We start from the raw sequence: 25491 nt of genomic DNA, 5'->3' as shown, positions 1-25491 counted from the left end.
AGTCCGCATTGTTATTGCGATCTGAATTGTACTTTATTGCATCGTAACAAGAGTCGCTATTTCTTTAAACGTCTTTGCTGAGTGATCCATCTGTACCTACCTGAAAATAGGTAAAGTATTCTGTGATCTTAGTTTGTGGCATGTGGTTAGTTTAGTAGTTACCTATAAGTTCTTCGGGCGTGGGTTTCGGGCGGTCCTGCCGTTCGAACTCCCTGCTGTGGTAGGACAGGCCGTGGCGATGCAGCTGCAAGTGTAAGCCGGCAATAAACCTGGACAGCGGCCGGTGCACCGACACGGGTTCCGTGGACACGTCGTAGGGGATCACCGATGCGCTTTGGTTGCCTAACTCTGCAAACAAATATACGTCACTCAGAACTTATATATCGTCTAAGATAGTATAAACATTCACTGGGACGAGTCCTATGGGCGCAAAGAGAGCACCGATGTGTTCGTAAGAGACCTTTAGTCTTCCAGACGTTACAGCAATCAGCGATAATTCTTATGGCATCTCTGAACATAGCTGAGTTTTGATGCTCAGAACGCAACTCCAGAATCAGTGGGAGGTAATCCCCTGCAGTCCGCACGCACGATTACTATGCAGTATGCGTATGCGCACGTTCAAGCTCGTTGATAGGCCGTTGAACTTGCCGCGTTGTTCAGAACGGCCATAAAGATTACAGAAGTGTTATTACAGGTGAAAAATACTGAAGGATTTGGCTGAAATTCGGAATGGAAATAGATTATACCCTGGATTAACACATAGATTACTTTTTATTCCGGAAAATCAACAAATTACGGGATTTAAATTTACGGGTCTAGCAAGTCCACCTTGATTCTTTGTTTAAGGTTTTTTATTATATAACGTTCACAGTTACACTCCTGTGTATATGAGGGTCTGCGTGCGTGTGTATATGTGCGTGTGTGTATGTGTGCGTGTGTGTCTAGGTGTGCGTGTGTGTGTGAGTGGTCTCACCTCTCAGCTCGCTAGCGTGCCTGCCGCAAGTGTCGGCGTGTCGCCGCAGCGCCATGCGGTACGCCGAGGCGCAGAGCGCGCGCTCGGAGCTGCTCCACTCCAACGCCAGGGTAATACTCTGAGCTAATTTCACGTGCAGGTTGAACGCGGACTCCCACTCCGGCTCGTATTCCATGTGCTGACCCACCTGAGAAGGCGTCATAGCAGTAAAATCAGTATCCAACCCAAAGCTGTGCCAGGGAAGTCTCCGATGATCTGACACGCATAGCAGGTTTCGTGAAAATGCAAAATAGCCATTTGTATATCGTGGCGTTTCTAATGCCCATGGTGCAAATAAAACACACTTTTTGACATTCAAGTGGATATATTCAAGTGGTGCAAAATGTCGGCACAAATACCCGAGCACGGGACCCTCGGTGCGCGAGGCTGACTCGCACTTGGCAGATTTATTCATAAAAAATATTTGCATTCATCCTCATAAGATTCAGGCAATCAGTAAAGAAAACCTAAAAATTCGCAGATTTTTTTGACATTATAAACACACTGATAAAAAATAATTTAGGTTATCACCTGTCGGACAACAGAATCCATTCCCTGCATCATGACGAGTAGGTTCAGCATCAGAGACAGTCCGTGAAGGAAGCCCTTCCTCAGATCGTCGTCGAAGGTAGTTGGCACGGAGCCTAATAGGTATTTCACATCGTAAAGCACGAACTGTGCACGCTTGAACGCCATCGATACGTGGTTACGGTCGAATTCCAGACGACCCTGTGAAAAATAATAATCATTGTTGAAATATAATCATTGTCAAAGGATGCTTGGACAGAGAATTGGGTAGTATTGTATTGACGTCCTCTCTATACAGCGTGTAACGAGAACGCTAGCACACACGAAAACGAAAGTGATAATACTAATGATTACTGATAAGATACCATAAAAAATTAGGAAAAAAATCTGTATTTTCTAAAAGTTTACAATATATTGCAAATACAACATCTGACTGACGCTAGAGGTCAACGAACGTTCCGTAAATAGGCCAAACTGCGTCGTGCTTCGCGATGAGGTGATGGGCCAGCGTGGGCGTCGTGTACAGCTGCACCGATAGCGATGAGATCGAGAACGAGTGGTCGTGGTCGTCGCGGATAAAGTCCTTCAGCATCGACTCACCTCGGAGTTGCAGCGTCGATTGCATTCGCTGACGAAGGTGTTCATGACCACAAACAGTGCGTCGTGCTTCGCGATGAGGTGATGGGCCAGCGTGAGCGTCGTGTACAGCTGCACCGATAGCAATGAGATCGAGAACGAGTGGTCGTGGTCGTCGCGGATAAAGTCCTTCAGCATCGACTCACCTCGGAGTTGCAGCGTCGATTGCATTCGCTGACGAAGGTGTTCATGACCACAAACAGTGCGTCGTGCTTTGCGATGAGGTGATGGGCCAGCGTGGGCGTTGTGTACAGCTGCACCGATAGCGATGAGATCGAGAACGAGTGGTCGTGGTCGTCGCGGATAAAGTCCTTGAGAATCGATCCTGGATCAATAAATCTATAATTACAACGTTATCAACGTCTTATAATTAAAACATTTTATTTATAATCTATCAAAAATGATAACCTTTATGACGAGAAACGAGGTTGATGGAAAGCTATGAATAGGTATTTAATACTGTTACACAATTTCAATTAACTGGCGAATCTAATGCTATCCTTTTCCGCGGGGAGCATTATGAAAAAATCTACACGGACGAAGTCGCGGGTATCATCTAGTTTATTTATTTATTTATTTATTTACTATAGTACCGCCCACAGAGTTACACATTTAGATTAAATACATGTTCACAACATATCCTCACCATAATTCTTCGTAAACAATATCGCCATAGTCCTCTTAGTAGATGAATCCATCAGGGTTGTGGCTATCAACAGACGATGCCACGCCGTCCGCGCAGCTTTCCACATGTGACAGTCGTTCTGCATCACCCCTGCGGCCACACCGCCGGTGGTGCCCGGCAACGCCCACCCAGCTAAGCCAGACTCCTCGCCCAAAGCCACTTGACTGACGGCTAAGCGCAGGCTTTGCTCTTGGCTTACGAAGTTTTGGAGCCTAGAAGGAGATAAATGGCACAGGTTATAAACATTCTTCATATTCTGACTAAACTACCAGCGGTTCCGACTAAGTGAGATTCTTCGCCTAAGGGTGGTTACGCACTCATTCGATCTGAGTCCGTGAAAATACGTTCCGAAGCAGTCATAGTATTTGTATGGTAGCTTACGCACTAGATCTGACTTCCGTCATCAAATATCTCTCCGTCATCCGTGACAATATCTCGGATTCTCCTCGGATTTTAATCGGATATATGTCAAAGATGTCCACTGAATAGCTTGAATTAGGATCAGAGATCAGATTAGTGCGTAAGGCAATATCTTAAATCGGTCCGAGTTTTTCATACCCGTATTTTCACGGATTCAGTTATGGAGACGAAAAGCACTAAGGAGGGTAGACCGTTTCAATATGTTTGATAGGATAACATAAAGAACTCGCCTAGCACCTCGTCCTTTTAAAATCACTACATAAGTCTCGGCTTCGCCTCGTCCTTTCAATATTACTCAGCCGTAAATTTCTTTATTTTCGGTCTGGCCAGTGATATTCTATTACTTTTAACTTGTTCAGTACCATGTAAAACAGCGTGTGAACTTACCAATTGAGCAGCTTCATAGCGTAGAGCTGGTGAGCTACCACGTGCGCGTGCATCACTAGCACCTTGAGCGCCGGCCCGTGCCGCGATGTGAACCTGCAACCAAGCACCAGCGGCTGAGTACTAATATCTGGCGTTGAGATCTATAAAGCGTACTTTGTCTATGCTCAGACATCAGCCTAAGATTGTGAAAGAAAAAACGTATTCATCGTAAAGGGCTTTCGAGGTCAAACGGCTTGACGTCAAGCACGTATTTTTTTTGCTTGATGCGCCCGTCAAACATGAAAGCATGCTTTTGTCTGGTGGGAGACTTCGGCCGTGGCTAGTTACCATCCTACCGGCAAAGCCTTGCCGCCAAGCGATTTAGCGTTCCGGTACGATGCCGTGTAGAAACCAAAAGAGTATGAGTTTAACGATAACTGCCACACCCCTTCTAAGTTAGCCCGCTTCTATCTTAGACTGCATCATCACTTACCATCAGATGAGATTGCAGTCAAAGGCTAACTTGTATCTGATTTAAAAAAAAACAAAAATCTACGTGCTTGACCGTCTCGGAAGCCCTTAATCGCCAGCAAACTCTGCTTCTTGATTGGTTGAATTCGCTATTCACATTTTTTTTCAGCCAATCAGAGGCGGTACTCACATCTCGATGTCAGTCTTGAGCTTGTCGCAGAGCTGGAAGGAGTTGCACTTGACGATGGCGCGGCCCTCGCGGTCGATGAGGCTCACGAGCTCCACGGAGTCACGCTTGCTGCACTTTATCACCCTCATCAGGGTTGTTATCACCTGCCAATCGAAACCAATATTAGTGCTAGGATTTAAGCTTAAGAAGTAAGAACAAGTTCGTGAAATTTCATGACAATATCTGAATATCGTGACGGGTACCTTTAAAACAAGAGTGAATAGACACCTTCTAGGTGAACGCGTCCCATCTTAGACCACATCATCACTTTCCATCAGGTGTGATTGTGGTCAAGCGCTTACTTATAGTGAATAAAAAAAAAGGTGCATGAGACGTGTCATAGCACCTTATAATATCGATCATTTTTTTTTAATTCAGATACAAGTTAGCCGTTAGCCGAAGTGGGATAGCTATTTGAATAGGTGTTTACTTTCACACACACAACAGACGGAAACGTTTAAGTGCGGAAACCAGCCCGGAAAGAAGAAGAGGTGTTTGCTTAAAGTAGATATTGGAAGCGCTCTATTCATAGGTATATTTAGTAGACGAAATTGATATGCCACAATTCCCGCTGTGCCCATAAACGGGGATAGAGAGCGGGGGCAACCGGATTGATTTTCAATAATTTTATTCAATTCCCGCTGTCCCCGTTGGCGTGTAGTCCCGTTGTACCCGACAACGGGACTACACGCCACTGGGTAGTGTTAATTTTTTTTGTCATGCCACATTGTATACCTGCTCGAAAGTATGAGTTTCATCATTGTACAGTACGGTGCAGTAACAGTCAGGTTGGTCTAGTATCTGTAGTAAATCTCTTTCAGCGTCTTTTAATCTGAAACAAATTATACATTTATTAGGACGGACATCATCTGTCTTTTCCAGAATACAGACCCAGAAAAACTTCCAATCTTTGTGGCGCGGGATCTACAGAAACTGCCCCCGCTAACGTTTGATCACGTAGATGTAACTAGACTGTTAAAAGATCTATTAATCTTAAAGGCTGACGTGAAAAATATTAAGGAAACATATGTAATGAAGGAAGATTTTATGAAGTCGGTGAGAGGTGAACATTCGAAAATAGACCTTAGAGACTGCAGTCCTAGAGGCGATTATGTAAATACTAAGAGAGGTGCATGTCTATCAGAAAGTTGCTATGTCGATAGCGGGCCGATCGGCTTACCGCCAATTGTTATAAAATCATCTGTTAATGAGTCAGCCGGCGAGCAAGCAATGACCGTTGGCGATTTCTTAAACGTAAGCAACAGTACTAGTGCTATCTCTGTCTCACCACTGAAAGTTACAAAGGAGAAACAAGTCGCGAGCATCGAGTTTGCACCGAACAATAATAATCAGCTGACAGCGGGGTCAATGAACGGAGAGTGCATAGCAAATACGCAAGGCCAAGGTCAGCAATCTATTCCGCTCCAACATAGTGCGAACACGGCTATGCATCCTTATTGCACGCCGCGCGCGTGTAACTTGCGGCCTACCGCGGTTTCGAACAAACCGGTCGGGCTAGATAACAATAGAGTGCAGTCAGTAACGCAAGCGCATCAAGATGTCCCGCTCATACACAGGATGCACTCCGATAGTAGCGATCTTGTTTTAGATAGACACGTGGAGAGGCCCACTGCGGTTTCGACCGTAACATTTGCCGATATCTTAAAGTCGAGCGAAAAACCTAAAGAAGAGGAATGGATTAAGGTAACTTATAAAAGTAAAATTAAAAACAAGTTTATAGGAAATAAGGGTAAGGGTTCTACCGTGTCAAATGGGAGTTTTAAGGCTGCGGAAGTCAAAATACCTTTTTACATATATAACGTTGACAAGGGCGCTTCAATAAGTGATATTAAAAGGCATATTTATGAAAAGACGAATGTCTCAGTAGAACTCACCAAAATAAAAATGAAACAGGATAAACAGTATGAAGCCTACAAATTTGATATTCCTCACCACAAGCTATCAGTATTTATGGATGAAAACATGTGGCCAGAGGGTATAGCATTTAGGCGGTACATATATTTCAAAGGCAGGAGGGCAGACTCAGCTCAGGCAAATAGAACAGAGGCCAAAGAAACTTCTATTAATGGATAAAAATTTAAATTTAAAATTGATTACTTTTAATTGCAAGGGCCTTAAGAGATCTAGTGAATGTGTGAAGTCACTTTGTCAATCGGCAGATATAATAGCCCTTCAAGAAACCTGGCTTATGCCTTATGAGATACCTTTACTCGGGGAAATACATAACGATTTCATGTACACTGGTAAATCATCTATAAATCTCTCCACTGGGATACTGAGAGGCAGGCCGTTTTGGAGGCGTGGCGGTATTGTGGCGGAAAAGTGTGTTTACCTCAGTGTCTATAGTGCCGTGTCATAGTGATCGCATTACGGCGATAAAGGGCGTAACTGCCAATCGCGAGTTGTTGTTTGTTAATGTGTACATGCCTACGGATTCAGCTGAAAATATTATTGAATTTAATGATTGTTTAAGTGAAATTGTAGCTATAATTGATACCTGTGGCATTGAGTCGGTATATATGTTGGGCGATTTTAATGCGCATCTTGGCGAACTCTTCGGTAAGGAACTTTTAAATTTTTGTACCGACCAGAAATGGATATGCGCCGATATTGCTAAGCTCGGGCGAGACAGTGACACATACACATTTATAAGTGACGCACATGGATGTCGTCGCTGGCTCGACCACTGTGTGGCCACGGAGGCAGCGTGGCTCTCGATCAGTGAGGCCAAGGTGCGCTACGATGTATATTGGTCTGATCATTTTCCCCTAGAGATCAATTGTAATCTTTATGCTACAAGAATTAAATCAAGGAATTATGATGTACGAACACAAAACAAAGACAAAATAAGATGGGGAGACAGAACTCAGACCAATATATATCAACAAGTATGTAACAGCTTTTTGAGAAACATTGACTTTCCTCCGGAACTAAGTGCATGTTGTGACGATATATGTACGGATGGAAGTCATAGGCTTGTGATTGATGAGTTGTACCGAAAAGTTGTCCGCGCACTGCAGGAGGCAGCGATCGCGAGCAACCAGCCGGGACGAGTTGGGAGGCGTAGACGTGTGGTTGGATGGAATAAGTACGTCAAGGACGCACACAGGGAGGCTCGTGAAAAATTTGAGACGTGGAAAATACATGGCATGCTCTTGTATGGTAAAGAATTTCAAGACATGAAATCTAGCAAGAAGAATTTTAAAAATAAACTTAAATTTTGTCAGAGAAATAAAGAGCAATTGCAGATGGATGTATTAGCAGAGCAGCATAGACAGAAAAAATTCCATAAATTTTGGAAGGAAACAAACAAATTAAACCCTAGAGCGAGCCTCCCTGTTAGCGTCGATGGGGAAACGGATGCAAAACGTGTAGCTAACATATTTAAGGAGCATTTTAGAGTCCAATCACCATTAACTCGGAATCAGTATGCGCAGAGAGTTGATTTGCCTGCGTCGGGCTCTTCTCTATCATTTAGCGCTAAAGAGGTAGAGAGTATTATAAAGAGCTTGGCGAGGGGAAAGGCTCCGGGACATGATGAACTGAGTGTAGAGCACCTGTTGAATGCGGGTTCTCATGTTTACCGGATCCTTGCTATGTTTTATACGTTTTGCATCCGACACTCATACCTTCCTGCAGACCTAATGGAGAGTGTAGTTGTGCCTGTAGTTAAAAATAAAACGGGTGATATTGCCGACAAATGTAACTACAGGCCAATTACATTAGCTACAATATTGGGAAAGGTGTTTGATGGTCTGCTTGACCGCCAGCTCAGTGGATATATAAAATTAAATGATGCACAGTTCGGCTTTAGAAGCAACGTATCCACGGAAAGTGCTATACTGGCGCTCAAGCAGACTGTTAAATACTATACTGACAGGAAGACACCTGTCTATGCCGCTTTTCTCGATCTTTCTAAGGCATTTGACCTTGTTTGTTACGAACAGCTGTGGACAAAGCTGAGGGACCTTAAAGTGCCACCAGAATTGGTTAATATATTAAGGTTTTGGTATAGCTCACAAACGAACAGGGTCAAATGGGCTGGTGCTTTTTCGGATCCATATCACCTTGAATGCGGAGTTCGACAGGGTGGACTAACATCTCCCTCCCTGTTTAACGTCTACATTGATCAGCTGATTGATGGACTCCGCCGAACCGGGATCGGCTGCTCTATTGATGGCACTATGGTGAATAACTTGAGTTATGCAGACGATATGGTTCTGCTGAGTCCATCAATTAGCGCACTGAGAAAGTTACTCAAGACGTGCGAGTCGTATGCTGAGTCACATGGACTCATGTATAATGTAAAAAAGAGTGAGCTATTAGTTTTTAAGAGCAAAGGTAACTCGCCGGATGATATCCCTCCTGTGACTCTTAACGGAGTTCCTCTTAAAAGAGTCGCAGAGTTTAAATATCTAGGGCATATTGTTACGGAAGACATGTCTGATATAAAAGATATAGAAAGGGAGCGCAGGGCATTGGCAGTCCGATGCAATATGGTAGCTCGCAGGTTTGCACGTTGCGACAAACAAGTAAAAATAACTCTCTTTAAGGCATATTGCCAAACTTTCTACACGTGCAGCCTGTGGGTGTCATATACGCAGAGGACCTACAATGACCTGCGCGTCCAATATAATAATGGATTCAGGGTGCTGATGGGGCTGCCGAGATTCTGCAGTGCGTCACTGATGTTTGCTGAGGCTCGTACCGATGATTTTTATGCAATTATGAGAAAAAGAGCAGCATCGGTGATGAGCAGAATCCGCGGTAGTTCCAACGACATTCTGAAGACATTGTCTGAAAAACTAGATAATCCATTTATGAGACACTGGATTGGTTTGCACATGCACTCTTAGTGTCTCATGGGTGGATATCTAGTCAAATAAAATTATATTATAATAAATAAACAAACTTACTTACTAACATAGGCATAAGCAGTTATTTGTATTACTAACAAAATGGATGTAATATCTGGAATAAAGATGATTATTATATTATTATATATTATATTATTAGAAGTTGATGTAATCACACTATCACACTAATATTATAAAGCCGAAAGTTTGTGTGTATGTGTGTGTGTATGTATGTTACTCCTTCACGCAAAAACTACTAGACATATTTGGCTGAAATTTGGAATAGAGATAGATAATATCCTGAGTTAGCAGATCCCACGGGATTTTGAAAACCTAAATCCACGTGGACAAAGTCGCGGGCATCATCTAGTGGTTGTATAATAAAGGTTATTAAAACACAAGTGTTAGTTTAAAAACCGTGCTGAGGTTTTTCATATTTTCACAGCATAAAGCTTGTTTTTTTCTGCTAATTTTTGTGCTAAGAGTAGTATCACACTACTCTTAACACAAGCTTTAAGTTTAGTTGGAGGGGAATGTGGAATATTTGTCATATTAGCATGGCTAATATTCTTTTTAAAATAAGAGAAAAAAAGTGTACATACATTAAGTCATTTGGCAGCCCAGGCGCATGGTCAAGCGTGAGCAGTCGGAAGCAGTAGGAGAGGCACACAGATGCTACTATCTTCATCCGCTCTGTCACTTCTGGGCTGATGCTGGCCTGCGCTTGCTCTTCGTTGTCTGGACCCTTAAAAAAAGAATTGGTTTCTTAAATACATTCAATAAGTAAGATCAACCGCGTCCCTTAGCGGTGTACGATTTTTTAAAATTCAGATACAAGTTAGCCCTTGACCATAATTATTTCACCTGATGGTAAGTGATGATGCAGTCTAAGATGCGAATCTAATCAAAAAATCAAATCAATCAAGAGAGAAGCTGGCTAACCTGGAAGGCGTATGGCAGTTTTTTCGATAATTTGTTTCCGCTTTTAGACAGCTCATCAGTTCTCCAAACCGATCAGCTAAATTTGAGGTGAAGGTATTTCAAGGTAGAAATGTTTTATGACGTCACATCTGTTATAATTACTTCCGCCACATTATAATACATTACGTAGGCTACTTTTGGTCCCGGAAAAACAAAGAGTTCCCGCGAGATTTCGAAAAACCTAAATCCACGCGGACGAAATCGCGGGCATTAGCTAGTAGTACATTACCCGTCTTGTACTTGCGCAGAGAGCGACTTACAGCATGCAGCTCGCAGAAGGGATCCCGCTTCCAGGCCTCAGTGTCGCCACAGTCGCAGCAGCCGCCGCCGCCAGACTGCCCCATTTTGTATTTGTGGTGTCTATGCGCGGAGACTTTGAAACATTCCACGCATAGCACGCATGTGTTGTCCATTCCTAGAATATGAAAAGGCACATGTAAAGTGGGCGATGGTCTAGTTCGTGGACTCCTAGGCTTTCTTTAATGTTTGAACTATGGTGAGTGATTTCCATTTTTTTTTTTAAAGAATATTAGCCATGTTAAATGACTAATATTCCCCTTTCCTCTCCAACTAAGCGTCAGGCTTGTGCTAGGAGTAGGTACGACAATAGTGCAACGGGCGGGGTTTGAACCGTCGACCTTTCGGTTTTCAGTCCACTCCTTTACCGGTTGAGCTATTGAGGCTCTAATTAATATAAGCTCTAAATAATTTTAAGTATAGAATGTACCGGCTATACTCACGTTTTTACGGCTATACTACGTCACCTTTTTCATATGGACTCGGCTTGCTTCGCTCAACCGCGACGCACAGCGAGCCGAGTCCCGAGTCTGATTTTCTAAAAAGATTATTATGTAGGACCAAACTAAAAACTAGCTGAAAGCCTTGGTCCTAACGTAGCATTCTTTTTCAGAAACAAAATAAAAAAATAAAAAATAAAAAAGCCTTATATTTATCCTTAATAAATTTCTAAACAAAGAATTGGTTGACAAAAAAATAATTTTCATTTTAATATTAAGGACCTCTCATTGAGTAAAGGCCTCCTCCAGATTTCTCCAGGTCTTCCTGTCTAGGGCCTTTTTTTTCCAGTTTATGCCTCCAGTTTCTTTGATTTCGTTTTCCCAGCTTTCGACAGGTCTACCTCTCTTTCGTTTCCCAACTGGGCCACGCCATTCAGTCACAGTCTTTGTCCATCTTTTATCTGTGAGTCGAATAACATTACCAGCCCATTTCCATTTTCAGAAACATCAGTTTCAAAAATTACCATGTTTTGTGATGATAACTCAAAAATTACTTTTGCAGCTAACCGCGTTTTAGAATCAAGACGGCAGGCTCATGAGGAAGACTCACCACATTCTCTGCAGCTATAAGCGGGCTCTCCCTGCTTGAACACCTTCCCACATAACGTGGAGCGTCGCGGCGGTGGTGGCTGACAACTCTCCGCGGAACCCCATACGAACTGCTCTAGTGGCTGGATCAGTAGCTTAGCTGCCGACTCTTCGTCAAATGACCAGTCTGAAAAATATGAATTTGAAAATTTCAAGTAATTTGTAAGGTTTTGACTGCCACAAAACCGATAGACAGACTGAAGAGAATATTGAGAAGACGGGTTGTAGAGAGGAAATCGCGTATCATTAAGCGCAGTGTAGGATGACCTTCGACCTCTGGACTGATGAGCTTAAAAAAATGGCAGGTTTTTTTAAACATTCCATTATAAGTTGGCGCTTGACTGCGATCTCACCTGATGGTAAGTGATGATGCAGTCTAAGATGATAGCAGGCTAACTCGGAAGGGGTGTGGCGATTTTTATTACACCCATACCCCTCATTGGTTTCTACACGGCATTGTACCGGAACGTTAGATCGTGTGGCGGCCCGGCTTTTTTTGTGGTGGTTACTAGCCAAGGCCGTAGCCTCCCAGCAGACCAGAGACAATTTAGAAATTGTACGCGTCGGTGATGAGAACCTCTTCTAGGATCTGATGGTGATGATGAGCTTACCTAGGCAAGTCCTGTTGGGTTGTGGCGAGTATATCCTCGGCACAGTGACCCGCCAGTGGTCCTGAAAGTGTGCCGGCGAGAGCACCCCCTCCGCCAACTTGGTGCGCCATAGCTCCACCACGGCGTCCGCCCGCGCCGGTAATGAGAACCTGTTCATATTAACCAATTGAATGAATGAATCACACTAATATTATAAAGGAGAAAGTTTGTATGTGTGTGTGTGTGTGTGTCAGTGTGTATGTTTGTTACTCCTTCACGCAAAAACTACTGGACGGATTGGGCTGAAATTTAAAATAGAGATAGATTATTTTTTATTATTAGGAGATAGGCTATTTTTTATCCCGGAAAATCAAAGAGTTCCCACGGGAATTTTAAAAAACCTACATCCACGCGAACGAAGTCGCGGGCATCAGCTAGTGAATGAATACACTTGAATTGTAAACCGCAAAAATTAGAAAGATAGATAAACAATTGGTACAGGTTGAGTAGAGAGTAACAATTTGATCGCAATAGTCAACCAAAGAAAAAACAAATTGAACATTTTAAACTTTTTTGTACTAAAACATTACTTTGCGGAAGTCCACGGTATGCAATGAACCAAAAGCTTAATTTGCTGTAATCCGTTGAAATAAGATAAATCTTCGAAATTGTGCATTTTAAGGTCTAAATCTCTTGAGGACGCTCCAGTGTCGGAGCGAAACATGCGTCGAGTGTGTTTTTAACCCCCGACCCAAAAAGAGGGGTGTTATAAGTTTGACGTGTGTATCTGTGTATCTGTCTGTGGCATCGTAGCGCCTAAACGAATGAACCGATTTTAATTTAGTTTTTTTTGTTTGAAAGGTGGCTTGATCGGGAGTGTTCTTAGCTATAATCCAAGAAAATCGGTTCAGCCGTTTGAAAGTTATCAGCTATTTTCTAGTTTTTACGGTAACCTTTACTTGTCGGGGGTATTAATTTTTAATTTACTCTTGTTAGTGACTTGTGTGGTGATGCGTGGTGGTACGTATTGCTTGCTTGATGACTGGCTTTTTCTGCACGATCAGCAGTGGGAGGGCGGGTGCTATGCTACTCTATACAGATTTGTCCGTTTCAGCGGAAAATAGCAAATTAATATTTTGACTCATTGTATTTAACTTTTTTGCTATTTACAAGATTAGAGAGTTAGGTGAAAGGGTCTACCTTTCCCACTCACCTTTTTGGGAGGACCTTTATTCTATTCGTCATTCTGATTTAAAATACATTGCAAGAGGGATACTATAACTAAGTATGATATTTTCTTAATCTACTATGTATGTACACCACTCTAAAATACATCATCCAGACCCTTCGTCTTTCTTTTACCATCTAGTTCTTATTAGCACTGCACTATATTTTCTTGTTTTTTTACCAAATGATATTCACTCATTTATATGTATAATATTTTGTTTGGCTTACATCATCAAATTAATCAAACTCTTACAGAACTTTTCTAGCTTTTCTATATTTAGTATTTCACCTAGTTTTGTCATTATTTATAGACATTGCTTTGTAAAAATCATCTAATTTCTATTTCTGAGGGGCACATTCGCGTATATAAATTTTTAATCTTCGAAATCATGCACGGGCGATGATTTCACACCGTGGCAAACAATAAACTGACTCTTGGGTTGGCATGACGCCACTCAATGTGAAGAGGCTAAAATCACACAAATTATGTATAAATCAAAACAAAACAAGATGAAGTTAAACAGCACTAAAACCCTACTACTACCGGCGCACTGCCTATAGATAGTGATAGATTAGGTACTAAAATTGTTTTTCTGTCGCTCGGTGTCTTTCAACATTGTAATATATATTTATACTAGCCGATGCCCGCGACATCGCCTGCGTGGATTTAGGTTTTTTGAAATATCGTGGGAACTCTTTGATTTTCCGGGATAAAAACTAGCCTATGTGCTAATCCAGGATATTATCTATCTCCATTCCAAATTTCAGCCAAATCCGTCTAGTAGTTTTTGCGTGAAGGAGTAACAAACATACACACATACACACAAACTTTCACCTTTATAATATTATAGTGTGAAGTGTGGTAGTGTGATTTATGAGCACAGAATTATTTCCGCTTTCATTTAATTTTGATGTCCCACTCGATACAATACCAAAAATACCAAAAATTATTGGAGACTCACTTTTTTGGATGTAACATCCGTCAGGACGATTTTTTTTTTGTATAAAATGCAGCCTATGTCACCCGGAGTATAATAACAAATCTATTGACATTTCATTTATCAAAATCGGCTCAGTAGCTTAGGCGCTACGGTGGAACACACATAATTACAAACCTACAAGTAGGTATCTGATACTTGCGCTAGCTTTATTTCTAAGTAGGTACAAAACATAAGTATCGGTAATCAGACGTCATCGATTGGACAAGAAATTGGCATAACGCTAATTTACGTCACAAAATAATTGTTTTCGAGCAATTTATAGACCGTTGATAGACAAGTGTGAAAACTAATAAACAAATACATTCATCACGGATCCATGTTATCTGATTATTCTATTTGGTTTATTGACCAATTGAAACTAGGTCTCCTAGATCTCAGACTCAGTGTAGGTACGCAATTACTCGGATACATCAGTACCTACTGTCATCTATTCTGTGACTTGGGTAGGTATTGGTATTGGGTCAGTATGTTGATCTGTCAGAGCCCTCTTGTAAGTAAAAGGGAGGCTTGGGCCGTAGCTAGTTACCAGTCTACCGGCAAAGCCGTGCCGCCAAGCGATTAAGCGTTCCGGTACGATATCGTGTAGAAACCAAAAAGGTATGGGTCTAATAAAAACTGTCATACCCCTTCCAGGTAAGCCCGATTCTAACTTAGACTGCATCATCACTTACCACCACCTGAGATTGCAGTCAAGAGCTAACTTGTATAAATAAAAAGTACAGTCACTGCTTATTTTAAGCAAAAAGTACATGACAAAGAAAGGTCAATGAATGAAAAAAATTTTTTATGGACAATCAGAATCAGTATATACTATGCTTATGTATGCTTTTATCTCAGTCGCATACGATACCCGGGATCCTGAGACGCCTATCTATATACCTGATGCGGACAGTACCGCTTGGTTTTCAATAGGTATGCTGTAACAGTGCCAGTGAGTCCCACATACCCGCTACAGCGCGGGATGCGTAACTGCATTTTTACCAGCGGAAAAAAGTACTGCTTTTAGTAAGGGTCATTTCATTTGATAGAATTTTACCTCCTTTACATCCCATTTATTGGAAACTTGAAGACTACTGACTGATCTGTCAACGTACAGCGATTATACGATTATACGTCTATGAGCACAGCTCAAACTACTGGACGGATCGGGCTGTTTGGCATGCAGATAGCTATTATGGTGTACACATCTGCCAAGAAAAGATTTTTGAAAATTCAACCCTTCAGGGGGTAAATTAGTGCGTAGTCCACGCGGATGAAGGCGCGGGCATAAGCTAGTCCTGTATAAAAGGAGAAAGTACCGATGGTCTTCTCAATTTATTTTTGAGTGGATTTATAAATCTTTCTATCTTAAAAACCTATTTATGAACCTAAAAATATACGATATTTAAATCGTAACCGACATTAGCCTCATTACGCTCGATCGGGATCGGTCTAGATGTCGTGCAATAAAAATGCAATACCGATTTTTTCAGGGTCCCGTATCTCAAGAGAAAAAGAGGAACCCTTGTAGGATTACATCGTTGTGTTGAGTCCGTCAAGACCCGTCAAGGGAATCAAAACCCACAGGACCCCTTGACCTAAAATTATGAAACTTGTTAGGCCTAATAGCATAAGGAAACGGAAAAAATTTATAATTAATTATTTCTTGTAGATACGGTGGAATGGCGGAACCCTTCGTGTGCGAGTCCGACTCGCACTTGACTGTATTATTTTAGAAACAGGTCATCACAAATGAATTTTTATTCAACAGCCTCGATTCAGGAATAGAGCCTCATGGGCGAAGATTCTTCTAAAAAACTATTGATTAATTATAACACTTATCTAAATAATACATAGAGTTCAAAATATAAGGTAAAAATTGTGTAAACTTTTCTTCTATTTTGGTTACACGGTCAATGACATAAAGATGACGATGTACACGGAACTGACGAGGCATTTTAAATCCTATAGCAAGGGGATAGAGTGTATTTTTGCTTTTTATAGATATGAGATATTTGTTTTAGAAATACACACAGTAAACAGTAGAGCAATAATTGCATGAAATCTCCAAATGCAGTATAATGAACTGTAAGACAAAAGATAGTAGTAGGTAGGTACAATTTGGCGGCCTTAGGGCCGGCGCACATATTTTCCACAGTCAAAATATTATTGACATTGTCCTCATTGAAATAATATCTAAAATCAATTATGCACCCGTGTGGATACTCGCGCATCTGCGCGCAGTCCCGCGCGTGCTTAATAATAAAATAATTAATAATAATTAAACTAAATAAATATAGATAGAATTAACACATAGGCTACTTTTAATTCCGGAAACTTAAAGAGTTCCTACGGGATTTTTAAAAAACCTTTATCCACGTGAACGACGTCGCGGGCATCGGCTAGTGCCTCATAATTTAGCATCAGGTCACATCACAGACAATCCCAAATCAGTCATCGACAAAAAATCGTGTGCGACCACAATAACTACGTACTAAAAACAATAAAAAAATACGCACTCAAAACGTCCAACCTAAAAAACGACCACAAAAATGAGGACTTGCTCTCTTTTCTTAATGACAACATTCAAACCAACTGAAATTGTACTTTATGTTAGACACAGTAAGGAGCAATTTCCCTCAAGGTCGAGCACGGAACTGGCAACCTCCCAAAATGCGAGGGCTACCTGCGCCGTAGAAGACCTTGTAGGCGACACTGAACCCAATTTCGCGACCTCGTGTAATAGTAAAGAGTACAACACACGAAAAAGTGTGCTTAGGATTTATATTTCGAGTAGTAGTAGATCTTCAAATGTTTACCTAATGTGCGAAAATAATTGTAGCATTCTTTCTTCACACTTTCCGTAAAGTCTTATTTGTTTAATCCTGCGCCTACAATTCTAACTATCTTGGACAGACTGACTTTGTTTAGTTTCCTTAGTTTACTTAAAAGGTAAACAAGTAGCTTCTTGCTGAAATACGTAAGAAGCGTATATGTGGCTCATACAATACCATCTATTATTATGTATATAAATAACACTATTGCACAACTCTATCCCACACATTTCGGTTCTCAGAAAATAAGTAAGGTCTGGTGCTGGGATCTTGCTTTAGTATGGCACCACTTCCATGCCTCCACGTCAGACGCGTACGGCGGATCCATCACTATCATTAATCCATACTAATATTATAAATGCGAAAGTGTGTCTGTCTGTCTGTCTGTTACCTTTTCACGGCCCAACAGTTTAACCGATTTTGACGAAATTTGGTACAGGGTTAGCTTATATCCCGGGGACGGACATAGGCTATCTTTTTATCCCGGAAAATCAAGGAGTTCCCACGGGATTCCCAAAAACCCATCCGCTTAACCGATTTGTAGGAAATTTGGTACCGAAGTAGCTTGCGTCAATGTAATTGACATAGGCAACTTTTTATCCCGGAAAATCAGACAGTTCCCACGGGATTTTTGAAAACCTAAATCCACGCGGACGAAGTCGCGGGCATCCTCTAGTTCATTCAAAATAAAATAAAGTTAAACGGCACTAAAACTTGACGACTACCAGCGAACTGCCGATAGATAGCGATAGATATAGTAAAATTGTTTTTCTGTCGCTCTGTCATGTATTTTAACATTGTACTATTTAATTTTTTCCTCTTTCATTTGATAACCCACTCGATGTAATAAAAAAAAATTGTAGAGACCTCCACATTTTTTGATGTAATATACAGTCAGGTCAACTTTTTTTTTTTTTAAATCGGCTCAGTAATTTAGGCGCTACGGCAGAACACACAGTATCTGATACAAACACACTACATACATAAATATGTACGTGTACATAGACTGCTAAAATCATAATCCTTTTTTTTTGGGTTGGCTGTAGTTGGATAAAAATGTAAAGAAAATTTGTCATGCCTAGCGGGTATCATGTCGGCGGCGGGGTCCACCTCCATGGCGTCGTCCCCCACCTCCACCTCTAGCTGCATCAGCGGTGGAGAGCTCATCTCCGGTCACCTCGCTCCGGGGCACACTGGAACAAACAAGGGCAATCTTAGGGCCAACGCTTACTGAGTCAGTATGCGCTGGCCCTAAGAATTCCACTCCGTCAGTATTACTGGAGTGGAATAGTGTTTATTTTTAGTGTATATTGGAATTGTATTAGGGGAATTAGACGAGTTTTTTGATAACTTATTAAAGTCAGCTCAGTGTTTCACTATACAATACATACATCCATACTAATATCCACACATCCATACTAATATTATTATAAATGCGAATATGTCTAGCGGGTGTATTATATAAGTGCATAGTCAGTCTGTCTATCTGCTAGCTTTTCATGGCGCAACAGAACCGATTTTGATGTTTGGTACAGATCACAGAATCAAATAGCTTATATTCCGGGTCTGAGAAGAGCCCTCTTTGATTTTCCGGGATAAAAAGTAGACTATGTCCATTGGATAGGCTACTTTTATCCCCGGAAAGCAAAGGGTTCCCACAGGTTTTTAAAAACCTGAATCCACGCGGACGAAGTCGCGGGCATCATCTAGTATAATTATATGGATAGAAATTTCCTGGTCGCTGCTCCTGATCGCAAACTTGATAGTGTATAGCCCGCGTTAGGCTAAGCTCCGTGTTCTAGATTTTTAACAAGTGTAAATTAAAAATTTATAACACCCCCGACAAGTGAAGGTTACAGTAACTAGAAAAGAGCTGATAACTTTCAAACGGATGAACCGATTTTGTTGAATTATAGCTAAGAACACTCTCGACCAAGCCACCTTTTAAACAAAAAAAAAACTAAATTAAAATCGGTTCATTAGTTTAGGAGCTACGATGCCACAGACAGATACACAGATACACAGATACACACGTCAAACTTATAACACCCCTCTTTTTGGGTCGGGGGTTAAAAACCTATATCTACGGAAACAAAGTCGCGGGCATCATCTACGTATTTGGTACAGAGAGAGCTTGCATCCTAGAGACAGTATAACTAGGCTACTATTATTCCGAAAAATTAAAGAGTTACTATGGGATTTTTGCTAGCTAGTAATTCATAGTTTTCATCACACTAATATTATAAAGGATAAAGGCGAAAGTTTGTATGTGTGTGTGTGTGTGTGTGTGTGTGTGTGTGTGTGTGTGTGTGTGTGTGTGTGTGTGTGTGTGTGTGTGTGTGTGTGTGTGTGTGTGTGTGTGTGTGTGTGTGTGTGTGTGTGTGTGTGTGTGTGTGTGTGTTGTTACTCCTTCATGCAAAAACTACTGGACGGATTTGGCTGAAATTCGGAATGGAGATAGATAATATGTTGGATTAGCACATAGGCTACTTTTTATCCCGGAAAACCAAAGAGTTCTCACGGGATTTCGAAAAACCTAAATCCACGCGGACGAAGTCGCGGGCGTCAGCTAGTGCATACTATATATACGAGCGTAGTCGAGACTCGAGATGGAATGCGTAAGACTAGTTACGTCCCCCGGAAGTGGGCATCGTTTATGGAGTTCCAATATGTTCCGGTGTCGACGGCGGACCAACAAGGAAACCTAGCGCGGGTGACCTCGCCTTTTATGTGCTATTCAATTCCGATTTTAACTATAGTGACTTATGTAGTTATGTAGACGTTTTTGTCTGCGGCTATGTCTGAGTAAATGACGTCAATGGAATTCATGTGGGTCCTGTATTGGTATAGTTTTGGAGAATTTATTTAAAAGGAAGAGAATCCGTACATAGTCCATAAAAATATTATTAACTAGAGGATGCCCGCGGCTACGCCTGCGTGGATTTCGGTTTTTATAAAATCCCATAGGAAGTCTTTGATTTTCCGGGATTTCCGGGATTTAGCCTATGTCCTTCCCCGGGATGTATCCCATGTCTGTACCAAATTTCATGAAAATCGGTTCAGCGGTTGGGCCGTGAAAACGTAGCAGACAGACAGACAGACAGACAGACAGACACACTTTCGCATTTATAATATTAGTATGGATTCGAAAGTGTGTCTGTCTGTCTGTCTGTTAGATGTTCGCGGCCCATCCTTTTTCATGATTTTATGAAATTTGGCATAGCTAATGCCAAATTGTGCCAAAAGATAAGCTTGCATCCTAGTGGCAGATACAGATTACTTCCTGTCCCAGAAAATCAAATAGGATTTGTAAAAACCTAAATCCACGTGGACAATATTCGCGGACGTACCATCTAGGTATTTGGTATGGAGAGAGCTTGCATCCTGGAAACAGATATAGGTACTTAGCCTAGGTACTATTCAAAATATTTTTATTCAATTAGACTTTTACAAGATCTTTTGAATCGTCAAAAGCATCTACCACTGGTTATTCCGGAAAAACAAAGGGTTCTATGGGATTTTTGAAAAACCTTAATCTATGTGGTGGAAGTTGAGGGCATCATCTAGTAATATTATAATTTATTAATATTTTGTATTCATTCAATTGCTCGTTGCCTGGTTATGCGAAAGACGCCGCTTTCATTTGATTGATTTAAAACTTCGTACAACCTTCTCCCATATCATATCATATCACCTCTCATGACACTATCAACCTTCCGATTATACATCGTTGTCAACCTATAGTCCTCCAAGCTGGACATAGGTCTCTTGTAGGGATTACCACATCGCGCTTTGTCTGCCCAGGCCTTTACAACCCACGCGTGACGCGACGTCTCACCTATATCTATTCAAGTTAGTGTTTATATTTAGTTAGTTATGCATAGCTTAAATGACTCACTATTGTGAACGCACGACATAGTACTTTATATTTACACATGGGTTATGTCATGACGTGAGTGCATGCAAAAACGTTCACACGCGATTAAATGTCGTCTTATCTACTATAATATATACAGTAGATAAATATGTGAGTTAAAAAGCTTTTATAGCCTTTCTTTTAAGGCAAAATAACTATAACTCCTTCTATTTGATTGGATTCAAAGGGGGGCTGTTCAACTTGTGGATGATCTCAAACTAACCAGCTTGTTGGAAAGCCTAGAGGACTACGAGACTTAAGCTCTCTTTGCGTGTTCTATCGTCTTTTTAATAGAAAGTGCTCTGCAGAGTTATTTGACCTCATTCCACCCTCCGTTTTCTACAACCGCACCGCACGCCACCACAAACAATTTCACCCTCATCACATGGGTGCCTGGAGCACTTTGACAGCCCATTGTGCCAGATCCTTTTTTCCATGCACACGCAAGCTGTGGAATCAACTCCCTTCTGCGGTGTTCCCGTTAGATTACAACATGGGGTTATTCAAGGGGCAGACCAACAAATTCCTGAAAGGCCGGCAACACATTGGCAGATCCTCTGGTACTGCAAATGTTCATGGGCCTTCTTGATGCCCGCCACCCGGTCCTTCTCCTTTCTCATGCTCCCTCTTACCATTAAATAGTAAAATTATATTTTTCTGAATTTTATGATCATTGAAATATTTCTATTTTATTTTGACCGAATATTGAAGCAACTCTGTGCATAAATAAACCATGAAAGAACATCAAAATTGCAAAACTAGACGTTAAGGCTTTGCTTAGTAATAATAATTTCAAAGAATCTAAGTAATAGTGTCTAACAATACTGAATAGTTTCAAAACAATACTAAAAGTTGGTTTGTGTTTTTAAAACATTGATCATCTCACTTTTGAAGATGTCCCCCCCTGTAAATGTTGGTTGGATTGTTGTTGTTGTTGACGCTCAACTTGGAGCGACCATGGAGAACTCTCTTAAGTTTCAGTTTCAACTTTACATTCAAGTAATTACATAAAATTCTAATCCTTAGCAGATCTATTATATCTAGCAGAGCAAGGTATTTAATAAAAATCATAAGACTATTAAGTACTTACTTAAAATAAATTAACATTACTACAAAACTTGTAGTAAAACCAGTTTCTAGCAATATTTTGATAATAATAATTAGACAGTAGACTTCATCTATATTAAATACCTAGTTACTAGAAAAACAAAACTAATACATAAATTATTATTATTAAAAATGTACACTTCAAATCATAATCTGTTTTTATTAAAGAATTATACATAATAGAATTACATAACACATTACACATGATAAAAATTAAAATGCATTTGTGTTACATGTGCAACCATTAGAATATTTGCAAAACAACGAGTGGTCGATGTGCACTAGGCACCCTGGTGGCAAGGGTGAAATGCTTGGTGAGATTTTAATAAAATTTGATATGATAATATAATAACAAATAGTAAGTAATCATATGTCTGCAATACTTGTCAATAAAACATATTACAGGTTATATTATTATGAAAACTTCCAGACACACTGAATCAAAACAAAATAAGTTTAGAGTTGTTAAGTAGGTATTAATTTAGATTTACAGTTCATTGACCATTTGTAGCAGCTCAGTGCTCTTGCGTATACAAAACTTATAAGACGTTTGAAGTTCGTTAACGTCGAAATACAAACAATATGCTTTAGAGACTAGAAAGCTCAAGTATAATAGGCAAGAACTACAAACCAGGGATTGCTCTAAAAATCCAGATTTAACTGGTAATCAGGGTATGATTTAAGGTTGATATATTAGCTAAGTATTGTTTCCACGATAAGTTTCAACGCTTGAGTTTATTACAGCTACGTATCATTAAACTGCGACGAAATTATCGCAACAAAAGAAAATCCATCCTCACCGAACAAAACTGTTAAATCATCCAACTTCCAATCTTTGTGCTCGAACGTGTGTTCCACCAATCGTTTGATATACACTTTTATCAGCACTCAATGTTTTTAATATCATTAGTTCTTAACAATGTGAACATCACAATCCACAATTTTTCACATCTGCTAGATTTCTCTGGCACAAATCCACTGAAATTTTAAGATTTTGACATTTCATCGCAGCGTGAAAATTGCTCAAAAATATCTTGTGGAAAGTATATTATGCATCTGTGTCATAATAATTGGAATCTTGATTGGAATTCAGAAGAACAATGTAATACACAAAGATAATCAAAATTCTATGCAAAAATTAATGTAATTAGTGAGTAGCTCCTTATTTGTTTTAAAGAATATTTTTATTTACCTATCCAACTAGGTACAATTTTCTTATCGGTTTTTCGATAATTTACCGATCTTTGGACATGCCTATATTATTTTTTAACTGGCTCATAGCTCTGGACTCTAGCCTTTTTGCTACATTATTTTTATTCAATATTAAATACAGCATTTCTTTTAGATTAGAATAAATCTTATTACAATCCTATTAGAATCTTTTTACGCTGTAAACACCACTTTTTGTTTACAGTGTAAATAGATTCTATGCGTATATACTTACGCAGTCCTCACCCACTTATCTTAAGGAAACGCAATTTAAGAAGCTTACTTGTATCTACAATTTACTTTATTAAGTATTTAAATAAATATTTTACACATTAAAAAAAAATTAATTTATTTACACAGTAACAAATAATATATCTACTCTATTTCAAAGACTTTGATTTAAATAAAACAACGCTTAGGGAGCTGAAAACCCTAAGGGAGGATATTTCTCTAATATTTGTGCCATTCCTGAAGGGTAAAACGCCATAAACTTGAATCTTTCTCCCATTTTCTTTGGGTTCACGAGCATATCATATGCAGCCTTAATTTTTTCTTTGTCATTCTCCGTCTTGGCGTTGTCCACTAACATCTGAAACAATTTAAAATGCAATTTGAATTATGAGATATTTGAGTTGACTCGATTGAATGCAGGATGTGTTCAAAATAAAACCGGCCAAGTGCGAGTCAGATTCGCGCACTGAGGGTTCCGTACTCAGGTATTTTTTCCAATATTTTGCACGATAAATCAAAAACTATCATACATAAAAATAAATAAAAACCTGTTTTAGGATGTGCAGGTAAAAGCCTTTCATATGGTACCCCACTTGGTATAGGTAGTTATCTTATTTTGAAAATTGAAACACATTTTAATTCTTTTTAATGATATAACCACAAATTCGCGGTTTTCAGATTTATTCCTGTACTTGTGCTATAAGACCTACCTATCTACCAAATTTCATGATTCTAGGTCAACGGGAAGTACCCTATAGGTTTCTTGACAGACACGACGGACAGACAGACAGACAACAAAGTGATCCTATAAGAGTTCCGTTATTCCTTTTGAGGTACGGAACCCTAATAAGAATGACGTCATCAGTATGCATGCACCAAACGAATTGAAAATGTCTAACGCAGAATCAACAAACGCCAATGAAACATTCATTCCTAACTTAAAAACTCTAATGGTGTATTAGAATAGAAACGTTCTTATTCAGATATAAGCTTTTACAAGTTTATAACTCTTTTGGATCATCCAACAACCGCAATTTCCAATGAAAGAGGGATTGGATTATTGGCGTCACTCAGAAAAGCAGGTATTATTTAATTATTTTTATGGAATTATTGGAATGTCCTCTCATTTACCAACACAAAAAACACAAGTTTAATGTGTAAGGTTATCCGAGAGTTTTAATCTAAACAAACTAATGCCAAAATAAATAATTTAATTAGAGCGTGATTGCTATCACAACATCTAATTATTCAGTTCACAATCCAAATACCGAAAATATGCGATATCGCTCCGAATCTCAGAAGGAGACTGAACTAAAACCTTCGAAACACCCGTATTTATGCAAGTTCAATCTTGTTGGCCTCCTAGTAACAGATTGTATGACATCGAATGAGCCAAATATCGATTTTATCAAACTACCTGCATTAGATAAATTAATAATTTTATATTATTTTTGACAACTCAAATCAATTTTTAAAAATAACCTTACAGTTCGGCCGTCCTGAATTTAACACGTCCTCGTATTTCTAATCAATCTTGTCATGTCAGTCGCGGGCTTCCTTGCCCTAAGTCAAATCCAAATCATGGGCTATCCTGCCCTCCGTCAAATCATTAAAACCTACCCTTGAACTGCCGAACTCTCAGTTTTAATATCAAGTCAACAATAAATCCAAACGACTAACTTCTCATTCGATGTATACAAAATCTGAACCACTTATTGCAAATTACTTTCCACTTCACAAAAGACTAAATTCTTTAAAAAAAACTTAAAATTTTAATCACCAAAACCACCGAACTCATTAAAAAAAT

General features: G+C 40.0%; 1 protein-coding gene and 1 long non-coding RNA gene across 5 annotated transcripts in view; one reads left to right on the top strand and one right to left on the bottom strand.

Annotated features, from left to right (window-relative positions):
• LOC123876464 (E3 ubiquitin-protein ligase UBR1) overlaps positions 1 to 25491 on the bottom strand; it is a 45235-nt gene that overhangs the window by 16175 nt on the left and 3569 nt on the right. Inside the window, exons 7-21 of one of the 4 annotated variants that reach the window (XM_045922739.1) lie at positions 23880 to 24042; positions 18399 to 18445; positions 18300 to 18364; positions 12202 to 12350; positions 11553 to 11717; positions 10466 to 10620; positions 9827 to 9969; positions 5083 to 5179; positions 4309 to 4451; positions 3669 to 3761; positions 2823 to 3073; positions 2323 to 2501; positions 1544 to 1741; positions 974 to 1160; positions 163 to 348 (exon numbers count right to left, since the gene is read on the bottom strand). In XM_045922739.1, the coding sequence (XP_045778695.1) occupies positions 163 to 348; positions 974 to 1160; positions 1544 to 1741; positions 2323 to 2501; positions 2823 to 3073; positions 3669 to 3761; positions 4309 to 4451; positions 5083 to 5179; positions 9827 to 9969; positions 10466 to 10620; positions 11553 to 11717; positions 12202 to 12350; positions 18300 to 18364; positions 18399 to 18445; positions 23880 to 24042 (2221 nt within the window). Of the gene's footprint in view, positions 1 to 162; positions 349 to 973; positions 1161 to 1543; positions 1742 to 2322; positions 2502 to 2822; positions 3074 to 3668; positions 3762 to 4308; positions 4452 to 5082; positions 5180 to 9826; positions 9970 to 10465; positions 10621 to 11552; positions 11718 to 12201; positions 12351 to 13393; positions 13951 to 18299; positions 18446 to 23044; positions 23354 to 23879; positions 24043 to 25491 lie in introns of those variants that run through there. The other 3 variants (XM_045922737.1, XM_045922736.1, XM_045922738.1) reach the window with 3 other exon arrangements.
• Positions 134 to 12078, top strand: LOC123876466. The gene is made up of 3 exons (XR_006798366.1): positions 134 to 145; positions 9388 to 9392; positions 11955 to 12078. It is a non-coding gene; the product is annotated as an uncharacterized LOC123876466 (long non-coding RNA).

This window comes from Maniola jurtina, chromosome 21 (assembly GCF_905333055.1).
Source record: "Maniola jurtina chromosome 21, ilManJurt1.1, whole genome shotgun sequence".
NCBI lineage: Eukaryota > Metazoa > Arthropoda > Insecta > Lepidoptera > Nymphalidae > Maniola > Maniola jurtina.
This window is presented reverse-complemented; position numbering and strand designations above follow the sequence as displayed.